General features: G+C 41.3%; 1 protein-coding gene across 1 annotated transcript in view; it reads right to left on the bottom strand.

The window, feature by feature from the left end:
- Positions 1–16,925, bottom strand: part of LOC131979850 (receptor-type tyrosine-protein phosphatase S-like) — an 87,713-nt gene extending 70,788 nt beyond the window's left edge. Inside the window, exons 1-2 of the mRNA XM_059343903.1 lie at positions 16,545–16,925; positions 440–653 (exon numbers count right to left, since the gene is read on the bottom strand). Of these exons, the coding sequence (XP_059199886.1) occupies positions 440–584 (145 nt within the window). The 5' untranslated portion in view covers positions 585–653; positions 16,545–16,925. The remainder of the gene's footprint in view (positions 1–439; positions 654–16,544) is intronic.
- Positions 16,926–17,882: the final 957 nt, after the last annotated feature.

The following is a 17,882-nucleotide window of genomic DNA, read 5'->3' as shown; positions in this document are numbered from 1 at the left end:
CTGTTCTTGCAGCCCCGGGATAGATCAAATTTCTCTGTTCTTGACACATCATCTGTGCAGAATGTTGATCTAGTGTGGTGTCTGAGAACTATTGTGTGAGTGGTCAGAAATTTGCATTCAAATTTGAATTTGTTGTGTGCTGTAGTTGGAGGGCCCTATGAGAACTTCTGCAGTGGAGTTTCTTGTGAAGTATGAAATGTCCTGGACAGAAATACCTTTTTCTTGTTCTTGCCACCTTGAGAACAAGAACAAATTTCTCTGTTCTTGTGGAGTATGTAAAGGGCTTTGACTAGCAGTCACCAGCCAATTAGATGGACAGATAGATGGACAGATGGAAGAACAGACAGACAGACAGACAGACAGACAGATAGATAGATAGATAGATAGATAGATAGATAGATAGATAGATAGATAGATAGATAGATAACATTAGTCATACCTAGTGCTCCACACACACTACTTGGAGGGCTGGTTAAGAGGATAATTAAAGGCAGCAGCAGACACAGGGGACAGGGGCTAAGGCGGAGCCCCAGGATCGGCCTCCTGGACTGGGCTTGAGCTCCACCTGCCCTGGACAGAGGCATGGCACCACTGTGGGTTGGTTGGAGATGACGGAGATATGGGCAGGGTTTCACTCAACAAGGGTAGGCACTCTGCAGACAAAAAAAAAGGAGAGAAAAAAACATGAAGGTTAGCTGAAACGAATGAAGGGCATATTTCCTCCACCTCTGATTCATCGCTCTGCTTTTAGAACGGCAGCTGAAATGTCAGCACACCATGGGGGGAGAGGGAAAACATACAATAATTCATACAGATGCAGGGAGAACATCCTCATGAAGAAAATTAAAGACAAATTCATGCTAATGCAGGATTAGGTCTTTTGATTTAGCCAGAGCACTTCTGACTTGGGATTAACAGCTCAAGCAGGCCAGCTCTGGCTGAACTAATACCAGAACAATAGAGCCACTGCTCAACAACTAAGACAAGAAACAGACCTAAATAGTTTTCAGCGCACTGCTTCTGTATTAATAAGTCTTCTTTTCTAGTGAGCCGTGAAATGAGCTGCAATGATACATTTTTAAGAGTTCTTTTTTTTCTTTAGACGTCCTAATAATTTCATTTAACTTTAGCTCTGGCCTAATTCCTTCTTAGCATTCAGTATTTTACTGTTCTGGTGGCACATAAAAAGTGTTAATGCAATAAAACATCCAGACTATGCCACCGTAATGGAAAACACTTAAACAAAGAGGATTGAGGGGTCAGTAGGAATGCAGCAAAATTCAATAACACCAAATGTATCAGAAAGGGCTGCTTTAATAGATGTTGCCCCTCTTGTTAATCCCTCGCCTTGGGGAGGGGATCCCTGTTAGTATTTTGCTCTTTTTCATCACATCGACACACGCACATGAGGTCGCACACATCTGGATGTCTAAACATAATTCAGCTCTGTCTGCTTACAGAGATTTAGACAAGCTGTGTAGAAGCTCCCTGTCTGGGAGTCAATAACTCCACAGTCCTATCGAGCTCTCCCGACCCCCACCCCTCTGCCCGATGTGTCAGAACGCAGGTGGGGAGGCCAAATGAGAAGGGAGCCTTTGTTAACCTGTCATATATCACACAAATACACGTCTCCCTTCAAGTACCAGCGCAGGGTAACATATATGCTCCGGGGGAGACGTGATATGTATTCACAGGTGACAGGCCACATTGTGATCGGCACATAAATATGCGCAAACACCCATAAGCGCATTTTCACCCTGACATCCCCGATACACGGGCAGAAACGGAGGAGCGCAGATTGAGGCCGACCCTTCCTCGCCTTTACTAAATGGAAGAGGCATTTCTTGTGAGTTACATATTCAAAGACTCCTCCAACCACTTATTGAGCTAATGACCTGCTCAAACACATTACTGTCTGCCAGCTCCCTAACACTAAAAATAGCTCATCTGAAAACATGGCCGTCTATCTGATACGGGCTCGTTTTCGCGCCGCTTTGCCCTCGCCTTATCAAGCGCCCGCGTAATAGCCGTTGAATAGAAAAGCTTTCAGCGTCCAATTTTCAATTGAACAATGTGATAAGAAAAATCAGATCAGGGCTCATTCAAGCACCATTGGCAGCATGTTAAGTAAATTCTCCTCTTACGGAAACTCAATTTGCCACGTTAATCTAACTAGGAAGACTGCTCTGCGTGGAGCCACAAGGCCACTGAAACGTTTGGTATGTTGCAGTGTCTGCTTTCTCTGTCCTGTGTGGTGGATTTGCAGGGGCCTTTATATCTCACTGTGACCTGAGTCTCACCCATTCTATCATTCTCAGTTTATCCACCCCTCCCCGTTGTCTTTCACCTGCTGACAAAGCCCTCTCTGCTCTACCTCCGCTATACTCGCTCACCCTCTACCTAATCCTTAATCTTAGCCTCGTCTCACTCTTGTATTAGTCGCCATATTCCTGAAATCTCCTCTTCTCCCATTTCTTTTCATCCCCTTCCTTCCCTCTCCACTCTCCTCCTCGCCTCCCTTGTTAACCTCTTCCTCTCTCGATGCCATCTCCTCCGTGCCGCCCGATCATTCATCCCCTTCTCTTTCTATACACACTCTAACCCTGCTTGTATCCAAATCATCTTCCTCTCCCCCAGCTGCCCCGCACCGGCTGCTCCAGCTGTTGTTGGTCCATTGACACAGTTCAGACAAAGGGGCTTAGAGCATCCTACAGCTGTGAATGTTGAGGGAGCGAGCCAAAACAGATACAACAGACGCAGTGGCAGACCAGGCCGGTCTGGTCACGTCTGAGCTTCAGCTAATGGTATTTAACACTCTCGAACCACGATCCTCCTCTCCGGACATGCAGATAGAGTGCAGCCGTGCACTTTGCTTGTTAGAGAGGCAGAATTAAAAGGTGTGAGCTTGAATATTCTCATGACTCAGGCCTACCTACTGCCTCTACAGCCCCCTCAGTGATATGACAACCTGCTCTCCCCAATCATCTGGCTCAGCATCCAGAGACGAGGCAGCAGGGGTTGGTCTTATTACCTTTTCAGCGTGGCAACACAGATGGTCAGCCAGACAGATAGATTGATGGGGATACATGTGCTATTTATTGCAGGGCGGCTGATAATGACACCAAAGCTCAGGTGGTGAAATGTACACCAGTTATTGTGCTCCATCAGGGTGATGAAATAACACTGTTTAGGTGGCATCCAACCTGCCCCTGCTCCACTGGGTCCCTAGGAAGATGACATGTTTTGTTTTTCTCACCCCCTCTCCCCCTCCCTCCCCCCCCCCCCCCCCCCCCCTTCCCCTTTTACCCATGATGCCTTTCACCACAAGTGGGTTGAGATGGTCTCACAAGGCCTGTCTCCATGACAACGAGCCACGATGGAAAAAAGAACAGATCTGTTTCCTGCGGCACCATGCTAGCAGTGAGATAGTTCACCTGAGAGGAAGCTCGTGTTCTTTTTATTCCTTCAAGCTTTAATTCGGATCCAGTGCTGTGAGCAAATGTGTGTTGTGATGCTTGGGGGACCCGGTTGAGCAGAAAAAAAAAAAAAGATCAGAAAACTTTATTTTTTATTTATATTTTAGGGAGAACACGATGGGAGGAAAACAAATCTCACTGAGCAGTGCACGACAACACTTACATCCTCTGTCATTTGTCCTTTTTCACAGTTTTAACAATGATTCTGAACTTATAACGCTCACTTATATTTTGTTAAGCATAAAAATAACCTTGTCTTAAATTATGTATGGCTTTGTGAGCTTGAAGAGGAAAAAGTTTAGAGTAAGAGCTGCGTATTATGGAGATACAAGTAGGGGGTTGGGGATGATATTACCTCATGTTTCCTATGACCCTGGACCCTGTAGACACATGACACTCACAAAATGTATGCACGCCCACAGGCCCACAGGGCCACACACACACACACACACACACACACACACAAACACACACAGACACACACACAACAAACATGGCAGATGGCAAAGCATCATGGGGGAGATTGGCACTCACTCTCTCACACTTCCCTTCTCTCTCTCTTAAACACACAGCCTGCAGACACACAAATATACAGAAACACACACACACATGCATGAACACTCACTCACACACACACACACACACACATTGAGGATCAGAGGCACAGGATGAAGCACGGCTTACTGCAGGCATGAGCTGCACCGCCCTGGTTACATTTTTAGCAGTGAAAATAAACTATCTGTGGCTCTTCTCTAACAAGAAAACACACCTGTCACTCAAATACTGAGATTCTTTGCCCTGAATATAAATGAATCTGGAGACTTGGGTGTTTCGACTAAATCTTAACGCTGCAGGATGCTCAAATTAGGACTATGGTTGCCCCGTACTACAAACACCCAAACAGTGTTAGAATGGGAAGTATCGACAAATAGCAATAAACATTCCCATCCAGAAGTAACAATTTCCATCAGCGGTCTGAAGCTATAAACAAGGTGCCGCTGGAGTTTCAAATCACACTGCTGAGAGCAAATATGAGTCATGGAAACTGCAATCTCACAGCAAACCTGTAGGTGCAGAAGGAAAGCCTATTTATGTCTCTATTTAATATGACTTTAATGCTTGAGCAGCATACAGCTGAAACAAGTACCTATTTATCATTATTATTCATCATTCTGGCTATTAGTTTATTTATTCAAGTGTTTATCCTCATTATCAGTTGTTGTTTTTGAAAAATCTGACTAATTGACAAGCTTTTAATTTCCAATTCATGTCACTTAAAATGCAGTAATTTGGGGTTTGACTTAGCAATTTTAAGGCACTGCTCTGAACTGTTGTAAATTGAGATTTGCATTTCTCTTTATTAAATTATTAATTGCATACTACATTATGAATGAAATTGCTAATTACACACTAAATCATTAACTCACCCAAGAATAATAGCTAAATTGATAATGAAAATAATGAAGTTGACAGAACAAGGTGTATTTTCTTATGAAATCAGAAATGACTCCACTCTCATGTGTGCTAATGTCAGTATTATTTTATTCTTAGTATCAGTTGGTTGATTTTGCATTATTGTTAATAATTTTAGTAACAATGGTTGAATAAATAAAATTAAAAATATTTGTAGCTTTGTAACTTCACAAATAAAACATTTCTTTAAATATATGTTTCAATATTTGGGAGGAGCTGGAAGTTGTTGCTGGGGACAGGAACATCTGCTTAACCTGCCGCCCTCACGACCCGGCCGCAGATATGCGCAAGAAAATGGATGGATGGTTTCATTTAAATGTGTGGAATAGTAGAGGGGGAATACAATCATAGTTTGATGACAACATTTATTATTTATGTATAGATGTTAGGTCTATTTGTGTTCATAATTGGTTACGATTGAAAGTTTTCAATTTCCAAGTACATTTTCCATCTCCGTTTTTGATGAGATTGTACGTAGGTGTTGAGGTATCGTGGCGGGTGCGTGCTCTGTGTGAATGCTTTCAAATCTCTCTTATATGTCCCCTGCCTCCCCAGTAGAAAGTTTCCTTTCATACTTTATTATGTGATCTTCAGAAAACCAGCATGATTTTCTTATTATCATGAAATAATGATATCCGAATCATAAAAATAGCTTTCTTGGGATCATGAGAAAACAGAATTGATATATTGTATCCACCCACGTCCTCTCTCTTTCTCTCTCTCTCTCTCTCTCTCTCTGGCAGGGAGCATGAGTTGTGCTTTAGGCCACAATTTAATTAACTGATCACCTGCAGCTAACAGTAGAGGACATGTGCACAAAGCATTTAAAGACACTAGAATGACAAACTTCTGCTGATGAGTGTATGAATCCTCAACTCTAAACTTCTTCATTTTCGCTTTCTGACCTTTCTGTCTCACTAGGAAGTGAAGAAGCTAAACAGTCTTTCAGAGTACACAGCAGCATAGAATTACACACCAGCATTGGCTATTACTTCCGACCATTTCAGCTGTTCCAGTAGATCACAGTTCCCCATTAAAACATTCTGAATGTGCTTCAGTTTTTGTTAACCAGAGCTCCATTTCAGAGCCAAGACAACACATGGATTCGTGATTGAGGAACAAAGCGAGGGCTGCAGAGAGAGAAGCGTGACTGAAACCTTCTCCCCCTTCAATCCTAATGTGCAAAAATAACCAAACTAAGTTTCCCTTTGACCTCAATCTCGGCATGTCTAGGACACAGTAAAGCTGCTGCAGCCCAACAATAGTGCGGCAAACGTACACCCACGCATCTTAACGGGGCTCCAAGGTCAAACAAACCAACACAGCTAGAAAGAGACATCCAGTAATGGATGCACTGGCCTCGGATGAGCCCAGCAACAGATGGAGTGGCTCCCGCTAAGCAGGAAATGTATTACCAAATGGTATAAAAGTACATATAGGGCAGATTATCGGAGGGGGATCAGAACGGAGGGAACATAGTAAAAGTGTTTATAGGCCAAGTGAAAGTCACAGCCGTGATGAGGAGTCCGCCTACAAATCTTCACATTTCCTTTAGATGAGAGAGATCAAATATGTTAAACATAGCCATATAAGTAGAATATAATACAATACAATGTTTGATGAAATTACATTCATTTACAGTACATTGTTCTCTAAGCATGATTTAAATGACTAATTGTCCTTTAATTAGTCTCTAATGTAGTGCCACCTGTTATATGAGGTGCTACTTTCACACAACAGATGCTTATGCTGACCTCACCAGAATGATGTCATTTAGACTAAATATAAAATCTATTTTTTACAAAAGGACAAAAAAAGCATATCATATATTTAGGAATGTAACGATATCTGACAAAACAGAAAATGTGCGATACAATTAAATGATGATTCACATGGGTGAAATGAAAAATCAGTTGTGATACTTTTTATAGCAGAACGTGCTTCACTTATTCGACATCACTCAACATCAGCAGCTGGTGCAAAAACATGACGCCTGAAGATTTTGACACCAGTGATGATGCACCATCCTGTATGCAGCATTTTGGCTTTGCAGCCATTATATTCACCATTTGCCACTATATTTACGTGTATTATTGGCAGTGCCCTCCAGTGGCCATAGTAACTAGGAACGACGCCAATGCTAATGGAATCACAACCACAGCCGAGTGGCCGTGATCGGCTTTTGTGGCTGCTGAGCAACTGGAAAGCACTGCAACTACACCTGGTAAAACTGGTCAGAAAATGAAAAGATAACAAACAAGACAAAAACAGTGTGCTTTGTGAAGGTCCAGCGCTTTAAAATGCAAATGTGCTGTTCATTTAAAAAACAACAACATGTAAATTCCAAGGTAGGAACAAAGGCCAGACTTCAGTTTGTTCAATAGAGGAGAGTTTTTGTAATATTATTTGTAATATTGTTTGAAATATTAATTTCACTATTTGACTTGGGATTTGTTTAAAAATTATATTGTATTTGTTTTTGTTATTTAAGACAAAAGATAATGAAATGTGCATTGTTTTCCACAGATTATACCCTAATTAAGAGATACCTTACTTTTGCACTCATTATTTGCCCTTTAGTTTGTAAACAAAACATTTGTGACAAAATTAGCTATATTATTATGTATTATATTATATATTAGCTATAAATACTTTCAAATCATTGAGATATCGCTTTGACAAGCCCAAATGTTCTTATTCTCAGTTGCTATAACTTATGTTGTGTATGATATTTATATTTTTTAGTACAGGTGAGAAAGTGAGGCTATGTATAAGTCAGTGTGAATGACAACTATCTATATGCTTTACATGTTCCAAATTTGGTTTCAAAGAGGAGCTATGCATCACACGGTTGGGTGAAAACCTCACAGCTTCGATTTTGACAATTTTCACGCTTTGAAATAAGTTGAAGGATTACTTGCTTCTCCATAAGCTGAGTCAATTTTTCAACCCCTTAGGCTCATAAACCTCTTCCAAACCCCTTAGGATAATGCCAAAAATGCAATGTCATCCAGCTAAAACGTGTCTTGGTGGGCTTTTTCATGCAAAATTTGACATTTTGCAGATACAGCTTCACCTGACAGGTGAAGGTTTTCACCTGACAACGGCGGCATGTCCACATACAGACACCCTCGCAACGTTCACTCGACTGAAACAACAACACAGAGCTAACAAACACTCAAACACATTCTGTAATTTCTTTCGGCAACCTCTCTCTCCCTGTTGCTCGCTCTTTAGAGGCAGCCGATCTTCAGTGCAGCGGCTCATTACGCAGGCTGATAGTTGAGTCCTTGTCAACTCACTGTCCAATTAGCATATCTAAGGCTGGCACAGACTCTTATCCTAGCGGGAGAGAGAACTGTATATACATACTGATGTCCACATAGTTATGCACTTGCATGTACGTCCCTAATTGTTAAACAGCTCTGACACATGAGAGAAGAAGCATTGTGTAAATAAATTATACCATTACGAGGCTTGTCCACAATTCACATGTAAGCTTCTACACATAAATCCATAACACTCTCAACGAAGGAATGAATGAAGTGGCACTATATATGTAGATAGACGAAGATGTGTGACTATCTATGTATCTATCTATGTATCTATGTATCTATCTATCTATCTATCTATCTATCTATCTATCGTCATGTGTGGCTGTCATCTCTATATAATGAATGATTAAAATTCCATGCAGCAACACACACACACACACACACACACACACACACACACACACACATGCCAACCAAGACACACCGCAGCCAATTAGTGAGCTTCTCCTGAACCAGGACTAAGGCTCCGTGACAACAGAGAACACCTTCATCTTCCTGGACGTCATTGTCATCATCCCACCCCATCATCATATTTCAATTGTGCTCCATTAATGAGACATGCCAGCCATTTTTCCCTCCCCGTTTCTGCTATTTAGCAAAACCTACACATCAGTCAGGAAGCAAAGTCGGGTGGTGTAAAGCAGATTTTTGGGGCTTGTTGATAAGCTCGTCTTGAGAGTGATAACAGTAGCCTTGAGAAACACAGAGCTCTCTTTTAATAACCTCACATTGATTGATCATTCGCAGAGAACCGTCCAATGGGGATGCGATTAATGTAAGCTCTGTAAATGGACTTCAAATGGATTCAATCTTTTATTGATTTATAGAATGGATATCATCCTTTTGCAAGCGCACAACAGACATGCAAGATACCAACACACACTGGGCACAATGCTGCACAGCCTTAACTGATGCCCATTCACTGTTACACACTCATGTGTGCTGCAATCCTGAAGCAACCCTTTATTCATTCTTTGCCTATGTAAAATATCTTCCAGCCCCTTTGGGAGGTGCTTATTAATTTTCTGGAGACACACTGTTTTGTTTGCCCATGATCCAGTTCTCTCCTGTGCATTTGTGCTGCCATGGTATCACCTGTCTGGATTGGTCACATGATATGTCCTCCGCTGAGAGCTCATTATCTCACAACTGCAACACTGTTCTGCAACAACACTGAGATCATCTATAGAAAACTAGCATACATTTCAGACTCCTTGATGTTTGGCGTTTAGTAAAAATCAATTCAGGGAATAAAATTGTAGCCAAAAAAGGTGATTACTGACAACTTACATCACCATTAGGCTAAAGAATTCACTGCTGAATACAAGTGATTTTCAAGGCTAAATGTACTGGTGAACAAATCCTATTTAGGTGCTACACAGGCGGCCAGCCTTTGCAGTTCTGTCACTAACCAGCCATTGCATGGCTTCCTGATGGAGATGAGATTTGTGACGCCAAATGAATTTCTCCTTGAGGGACGATAAAGTTGTGAATAGAATTGAAAACCGGAGTAATGGGGTAGAAAAACTGCATTTGTCCTCCGTCTCATTGCAGAAATCAGACGGAGAGTGTGTCTTGGTAAGTGAAGAGATGAAATGCTTGTCAACGGTAACAGACTCGCGCACGGATGCTTTCCACCAATGACCAGCCATTACTCTCACCTCCGTCAAACAAATACCTCATCCAAGCTGGAATCCCTCCACGCTGCGGAGACAGGGTAATCATGGATTGCCACAAACAAATGCGAGGCTGCATTCAAGAGACATGTCAACCAGTCGCCACAACCACCTCCTGCACCTACACACACACACGAATATCAGACTGCGGAAAAAAGAGTCTTCTAAGTTTTCAGTGTGTTTGCTGTGATGATGGAACAGAGCTGTAAGTTTCCTGGATCTTTTAGTAAAGCGGAGCTGTTTCACTGATGCAATAAAGATGCTCTTTCACTAACTGTCACATGGAGGCATGCCAAATCCTTTTCTTTTCTTGGAGCTATTGAGCTGAGTACAACAGGCCACACTTGGTTTGAAAAGGCAGCAGAGACAACAGGTCTAAATTATATTGTATAATTTAATGGGAATTACTCAAAAAAGACACTTTTCAACTAGACGAGTGGCCCCGTAAAAGCATGGTGCAATTGCTTTCAACTATTTTGCTAGTTAAATGGCATATAATCTGGATGCAATGGGCAAAGGGGCTGTATTTAGTCACAATTAATCATAAGTGTGTTTTGGGCGTAACATAATTTAAACCAATCAGAGTTTTGTCTCTCATTCTCTTCAAAAGCCAGGAGCGTCTGCACCTGCTATTCAAATTGAAGATTTGGCAAATTGGAAATGTGAGCAGTTTTCTGCCTCCCCAAGCTCTGTTCCACCAACAACTGCAGTTGACTGCATATGGGCAAAAGCATTGACAACCTATTTAACTGAGGAGGAGCACTGTGTGTCCCTGTGTGTGTACACATATTGTGAACTCAACTACTTATGTGAATAATGTCCTCCTTAAATAGCAGAAAAATACTGCACCATTAACTTTAGACCATTACAATGTGCCAACAATGTGCCTGACACCTCAGTTTAAGACTAACACACAAACAGGCACAAGTACATTTGCTCCTTAGAGAATGTGGGTGTTTGGCGTAAAAGTAACAACTGGTTCAGTCTAAAACTAGCAATGACAGTTGTCCCTTGCTAGCAGCTCTGTGAGGCTTTACTTAGATGAACTCTGACCATTTCACAGTGTGTTTTCAGTTCATCAAATTTAATTGTAACATTTTAGTTGCCTAAAAATCTCTTGTCCAGCATTTGTTTGTAGTTAAAGAATGAGTCAGCTGTTTTTCGCTTACAGACAGAATTAGCATTCCAATTTAAATCACAGTTAGCATGCATTATGCTAATTATGGATGCAGCTTATTTATCAAGCTAGTTAGCTAGGGCTAGCGTAACCTGGTAACTAACGTCCTCTTCCCCAGATCCACCCTCTGGTCCAAATATGGTCACTTCTGGCTACAAAAACTACAGCCCAATGCCAAACTCCACGCTAGTACACAAACATCATCGTGACATCACGGTGACTGCATCCTGTTCTTTTATACAGTTTATGTTTGTCACAAAACACATAACGCCATATAATGGTCCTGGACTGACATTAAGGCAATAATGAAATGTATTAGACACAAAAATGTTATGTCTAGATTATAATACATATGACTTCATCCCACTGAATATAGCAACTCCGAACTCCTTATTTCATATTTCACAAGATCAAAAATAATTTGGCACCAATCCAGCCAAAAATAAATTCACCCAGCACTTTGTGCATGCACCAACGAAGAGTTTCTCACTTCAAGAGTTGAAAATACTCTTGAGGACTTGTCAAGCGCTTGAGGCAAGGTGCATAGAATATTCTGGTGTTTGAACATTTATTGGCGGCTAACTGTACACTTCAAAAGCAGACAGTGCCCGCTCTTTCTCCAAGTTCTGATTAGGCAGTTTGTCTTCTGCTTTGTCAGCCATCTTGTCAGTCAGCCCTTCCCTCCTAATGACTCCTGTCAGTCAGGGATGTAACTGTCAAACCAAGTCAATGGCTGCACTTCCCACTCCTCATGATTGGATAATGAGCTGTGTACATCAACACATTTAGCCATTTCAAGCGCAAATGTCAGCAGAATGAAAAGCTCACAAAACATGTTTCTCGTCATGCAGTGTGCAGAAACTTTTCTGTAAAGGAAACTCTGTCGCACTTCAGCTGGAGAAGACAATAGTGGAGAGTCTTATTCAGGAGGAGAAGAAGGAGAAGTAGAGAGGAGGGTTGACCAGAGGACAGCGAGGCAGCAGCGGCAGCAGCAGCAGCAGCAGCAGCAGCAACGGGGAACTGATGCCCTCTTTTGCATAAGGAGAGGGAGGAGGAGAGGAGGAGGGGGAGGGGTGAGGAGGAAGGTGAAGATGTCTTCAGATGTGGCAGTTGTGATGAAAAGAGAGGCGAACGACTGAAGACAAGAGGTGGAGCGGAGAGGAAGAGGAGAGAGGTAGCGGGGGGTGGGGGTGTGCATTATTCATCCCTGCTGACACATCAGAATCTCTGATTCATCTGGAGAAGGGCATCAGTCAAGTCACAACCTATCTCTTTGCCTTCACTCATATGCACACACACGAAAACACAGACACACTATGAACACACGCACATTACTGCAAATGACCTGGTAAAAAAACAAAACAAAAACATAATTATGGGTCTGGCTTGCTTTTGAAAGCGTACACAACAGACTGAGATTGGTCTTTGTAGAACAAGGTTATTGCAGAGTTTCTATCAGTTCGAGTGGTATTATTAATGGGAATATAAATGACCTTTCTACATTGTTCACCTACATCAAAACCATCAAAATTAGTCAAAAAGATACCTTAAATAATCTTAAATAATTCTGCATAGAACCTTTGCAGTTATTTGTTATTCTACTGTCTTGGAATAAAAAGACAGTGTTTTGTTGTTGTTCAATTAATTGATAAATTACTGATTAAATATATTTTACTTATATACTATCAGGATCATATAGTGTTATATTTTCTACAGAATTCTGTGGTCTATATTATCTGTGTCAAACGAAGTGTAATTCAACGGTAAGGAAATTGTGAATGGAAGTTTTTGTATGACACAATCGTGCAAATGTTTAGCGGCTATTTGATGATGCACTCATTCATTATTGTTCTGGGTAGTTATGAGTGTTTATCATGAAATGTGATTATTAACTGTGGCGTAATCAGGTACAAGAGAATACTGATACACTCAGGATTGGCTGTGCTATGGCATTGGATGTTACAGGGACTGTGATAAATGCAAATGCAGATCCTTCTGTTCCGATTGCATAATATAGTCAGATTTTATGCATATGGTGTTCTTCATGCTGCGACAGTTTTCCATCAAATTTGATTTTTTTTTAAATTGCAATTTATCGCCTTGCTTACAGTAACGCATTATATTAAATTATAACCTTTGTATCACGTGTATTCTATTGCCACATTTTTCCCACTACACAACCTACTTTTGATTGTTGTTAACTGTGTGCTTTCCCATGTCGATCATACTGTAGATAGTAGGGCTGTCCAAATCTGTAAAAATCAATATTATAAGAGCATTTTTCAATGCCAGAATACATTATTATATAGCTAATATGACTGTCAAGACCAAACTCTTTAAACATTTATAAATAAAATATGCTAAGAATATTTCATTTGGTCACCAGTAAAGAATAGAACACAATAATCATATATCTTAATATGATTCCAGGGAAAGTCCTTAAACAATAATGCTGATTTATTGCCCTACTATGGATAATGTATCTCAAGAGACTCTCCGGTTAAAACAAAGTTTAAATGAATGAATAAACATGTATTATTTTATACACATCCTTGGTTCTCTGTTGCTCTTCTGGAAGTTTCAGGGTATCATATGCAGAAAGTAAGATAGGGCTATGCGGTTAATCAAATTTTATTTCCAATTAAAATTTTGACTTCCAACAATTATGAAAACAAGATAATCGAGACAAAAAGATTAATGCGCTGCACTTTGTTTCGTAATGATGCCCTAGTTTTGCCTTGCAGTGCACCCTTCCTTTACAGCTGTGCACTTTGAACCGTTCTTTCATGACTTACTGACTGAAATATGTTGAAGATAGTTTACTACTTTTTAGTACGTCGAGGCAGTGCAATATATAAATACCGTATTTTTTAACCAATTTATATTGGTCTTATATATTTTCTATTTAGTGAATATATGTTTAGCAGTTTTCAATAGTTTTAGTAGTGGAAGTGCACTAACATATTTTTGCACCTCTTTCCATGAAATGATTGTGACAATGTGATTTATTATTGACAGATGAAGTGTATATTACTCAAAACTTTATTAATCAATAACTTCCAAACATATCACAATGAAAATTAAAACCACATAACAGAGGATTGTGTCTGAAAACAAAATTATTCCAACTTTATGGGCGTTTCCCCCCCCCAGTTGAATTCAACAATTCCACATGTTTTTTAATGTTTAATAACTATGTGATGTTTCCAAAGTCACTGAGGAATTATGTTAATTGTGTTTTTGAAAAATAATTGTGATTATGTTTTTTGCAGCCCTACTATATGAATAAAATTGACTTAACTTGACATAAGTTTGAATATTCTGAATGGGATTTGGGTAAAATCTATAAAGTTGTCTAGAAATACATTTTTCAATATCACAATGAGCACTGTTCTAAATATTGCCCTGCCCTAATGGGTTCATTCTGCATGCTGTATGCATTGTTTTCAGCAGCCCCTGAATAAACAAGCGGAGAAGCGGAGCAGACAAAAGCTCCCTGTTTGGAAGGCTTTGAAAAGGTCAATTAATATCAATGCCTAGACAACAACAAAGTTTCTGTCTGCTTGTAATACAGGTGGCTACGCTCCCAGCATCAAAGTCTTCTTCCTCCAGCTGACTGGTGCAACAAAGTGAACCGAGAGTGCACACAGAAATTATGACAAAACCCATGGATGGGCAGAAAACAGAACACAGGGGAGGAAATTAGAGAGCGGAGCATTTAAGGCTAATGCTGCTGCAAGAATCTGGGAATAAGACTTCAATGAGGCCTTTGACGTGAAACCAAAGCTGCTCCACTGGGAGCGCACGTCATCCAGCATATTCCACTCTGGATGGATCTTACAGTGGTATCTGCATGGAAGAAGCAGGAAACCATTGAGACCTATACTTGAACCCTGTGAAAAGCTATTTAAGAGAGTACATGCCATCACTGATTTCATAAGCTACTGCTCCTAACGGTGCCTAGATGAATACCTGTGGGGCTGAGCATCTCCTGGCTCGTGGAGGAGCATGTTTGATCTGTTTCCCAGAGACAGAGACAGACAGAAAATATGCCAGTTGAATTATTCTGCTTCCACATAATGCCTTTCTCAAAAATATACAAATATGTAGATCCCCGGCTCTCTCATGAAGGTGGAGTGCCTTGTGTGTTCCTATATTAGGCAGGGAAGAGAAGGTAAGAAGACAGGGAGGGAAAAAAAGTAAACTACTAAAGAGAGGAATCCATGTGTAAAAATGACTGATTAAAATAATTAGGGATGTGGAAATGGTGTGGAACAATAACCAGCAAACGCACAGTGCCCCAGGGAAAATTCCCCATCTGTGTGTGAGGAGGAAGACCTCCCTCGGATTCACCGCGACAGTGTGATTTTCCAGTTTACACAGGCCACGCAGCGGAAATACAGAAAACCTAAACAGGCATTTGGAGTGTACATGATTAAATCCCAAACAAGCAATAGCCCTCGGAAAATGTGTCAGGATGAATCGATGTATCATTAAATTACACTCTGCCTGTACGCGTGAGTGGCTGCTTTAACAGCAAATCCTACTGCTGCGTTTAATTATAGACATATGAAAGGTCTATGGACTACAAAACACTGCCTATATGTGCAGATGGGCTTCTTTTAAGTAAGGCTTGACAGCAGCAGATGCAGCAGCCAGTCTATTGTCTAGAAAACAGTCTTGTTAAATAAGTCCAGCCGCCTTGCCACCTGGTGTCAGAAAAATCACTCTATTATTAGAATAATGGCCCATATGGATTATTAATACGCTTGTGATTGCTTCCTCAAAAGTATGACAATATCATAATGGGACTTGCATGCATTTTTGAAATAACACTATAATGATAACAGCTCTTTTTAAATATCCTTGAGAAATCTACAGGATGCAGGTGCTGTATTAATTTATTTTTACATGGGTTTTTGTTCTGAAAATGTCTATTTTTTAGACTTGGAAATTTAAACTTAACACCAGACCCATTGCACCTGCAGAGTGCTTTAAAGGGCCGTCAGAAAAAGCCACTTTAAATGAGAGTGGATGAGGAACAAAGGCTTTGCCAGTCTGCCCCGGTCCCTCATGCTGCCCAGCCAACAATAAGGAGGGGGGTGAAGGGGGACGCACTCACAGCGCTGTTGCCAACCAGCCTGCTCTGCACAACCCCGGTCTGATTTTCACCCAAAGTCTCAAGTGATGCTCAGATGAAAGAGAAGGAAAAAAAAAAAAGCAAAGAAGACTCCCGCTCCCTGCAATAGGCTAAACGGTGAAATTTCACCCCGGCAGGGATATACACTTACCTCATTAGTTTCCAAAAGGGCTATTCGACAAGTGAAAATAACCCGGCTGCCTGGGTGGGGTGCACGCACGGCTGCAAAACATTAAACTGTATAAATGATTGAAGGATGCTGGTTACCTTGGTAGGAAGTGCTCCGTCTTCTTTACTGTCTGGTAGATTCATGTGGGTGGATTTGCAGCTGGAAGCTTCCTCGGAAACAGCAAGGGTAAATGTAATCCAGTGGCAGCGGAGCTCCACTCAGAGAAAGGTCTGCCTTTGTGGGGGATGCATGCACACATCGCCGGCGTTTCCCCCCCAACCGTCCGTCCTGGATGTCCGCCGACCTCTCGGGAACGCAGCGGGTCACGGGCTGCTCCTCAGCCCTTTCTGTCGGGAGAGCATTGCCGGTCGAGCGGCCTCAGATACTGCTGGTTGATGTCATTGATACTCCCTGCCTTCTTCCTTAATGCCCTCCTCCTTCCCTCCCTCTCCTCTCCTCTCCTCTCCTCCCCCTCCCCGCTCTCTATCTCTCCCTCTCTCTCACTCAAACACACACCGGAGCTCTCCCCCTCCCCCCTACACATGACGTGATGCAGGCAAGATCTCCAATAGCAACCGTATCCCCCATCACCCCTATTACCCCCATTTCCACCCCCACCCCCTCCACCTCCACCTCCAGCTCTGTTTGGATCGCTGACTGGTGCGAAAGAAGTGGCTGCTGCTGAGGCAGGTTGCTCCTGTGTATTGGTGACTGATTTTTCCACTGTGCTCCCCAGGGGCTAAAATGAAGATAAGCACATTGAAACCCCGTACATTCCCATAATACAGTGTCTAATTATAGCTGCTGGCAGGAAGTCAGAGTTAGAATCCCATATCAGCTCCTACTGAGCCCAACTCCCTCACTAAATTACAGCTGGACACTTTAAAATATTGTAAACACAACACACTGTGGGGCAGTATGGGGACATATTAATAACTCCAGTAGAGGCAGATGGAGGAATATAGGAGAAGATAAGGGAACATTCTGTAAGTGCTAGAAGTTAATAACCTTACTGTTATTTGTTGTGCTTGCCTGTCAGTTTATTAGGTTTACTTGGTTAAAACTAATGCGGTCAAATATAACATACCTGCAATCAATCGTACTCCCATAAAAGGTCATAAAAGTCAGTTTTTGTTGTTTTGGAGAAGTGTTGATTCAACTACATGGTCATTTTATTCAATTCTGCTGTGTTAGAGGTGATTCTAGTATTTTATGCACCCCATTTATATCAATGAGGGAAGAATTGTTTTTATGAATCCTCATTCATATCAATAAGGTCAAGTATAGCCCCCAAATAAGCTGTTTATTCTTTTGTTTTTTCATAAATGTGGAGGAAAATAGTTTAGAAATGTAGTGTGTCCCTTAGTTCAATCAAATTGCAGAGGGATCACTTTGAGGTTAGCAGTATATTGATATATATTTTTATATTAATATTG

This window comes from Centropristis striata, chromosome 11 (genome assembly GCF_030273125.1).
Source record: "Centropristis striata isolate RG_2023a ecotype Rhode Island chromosome 11, C.striata_1.0, whole genome shotgun sequence".
Taxonomy (NCBI): domain Eukaryota; kingdom Metazoa; phylum Chordata; class Actinopteri; order Perciformes; family Serranidae; genus Centropristis; species Centropristis striata.
Note: the sequence above shows the minus strand (reverse complement) of the source record. Positions and strands in the feature narration are given on the sequence as shown.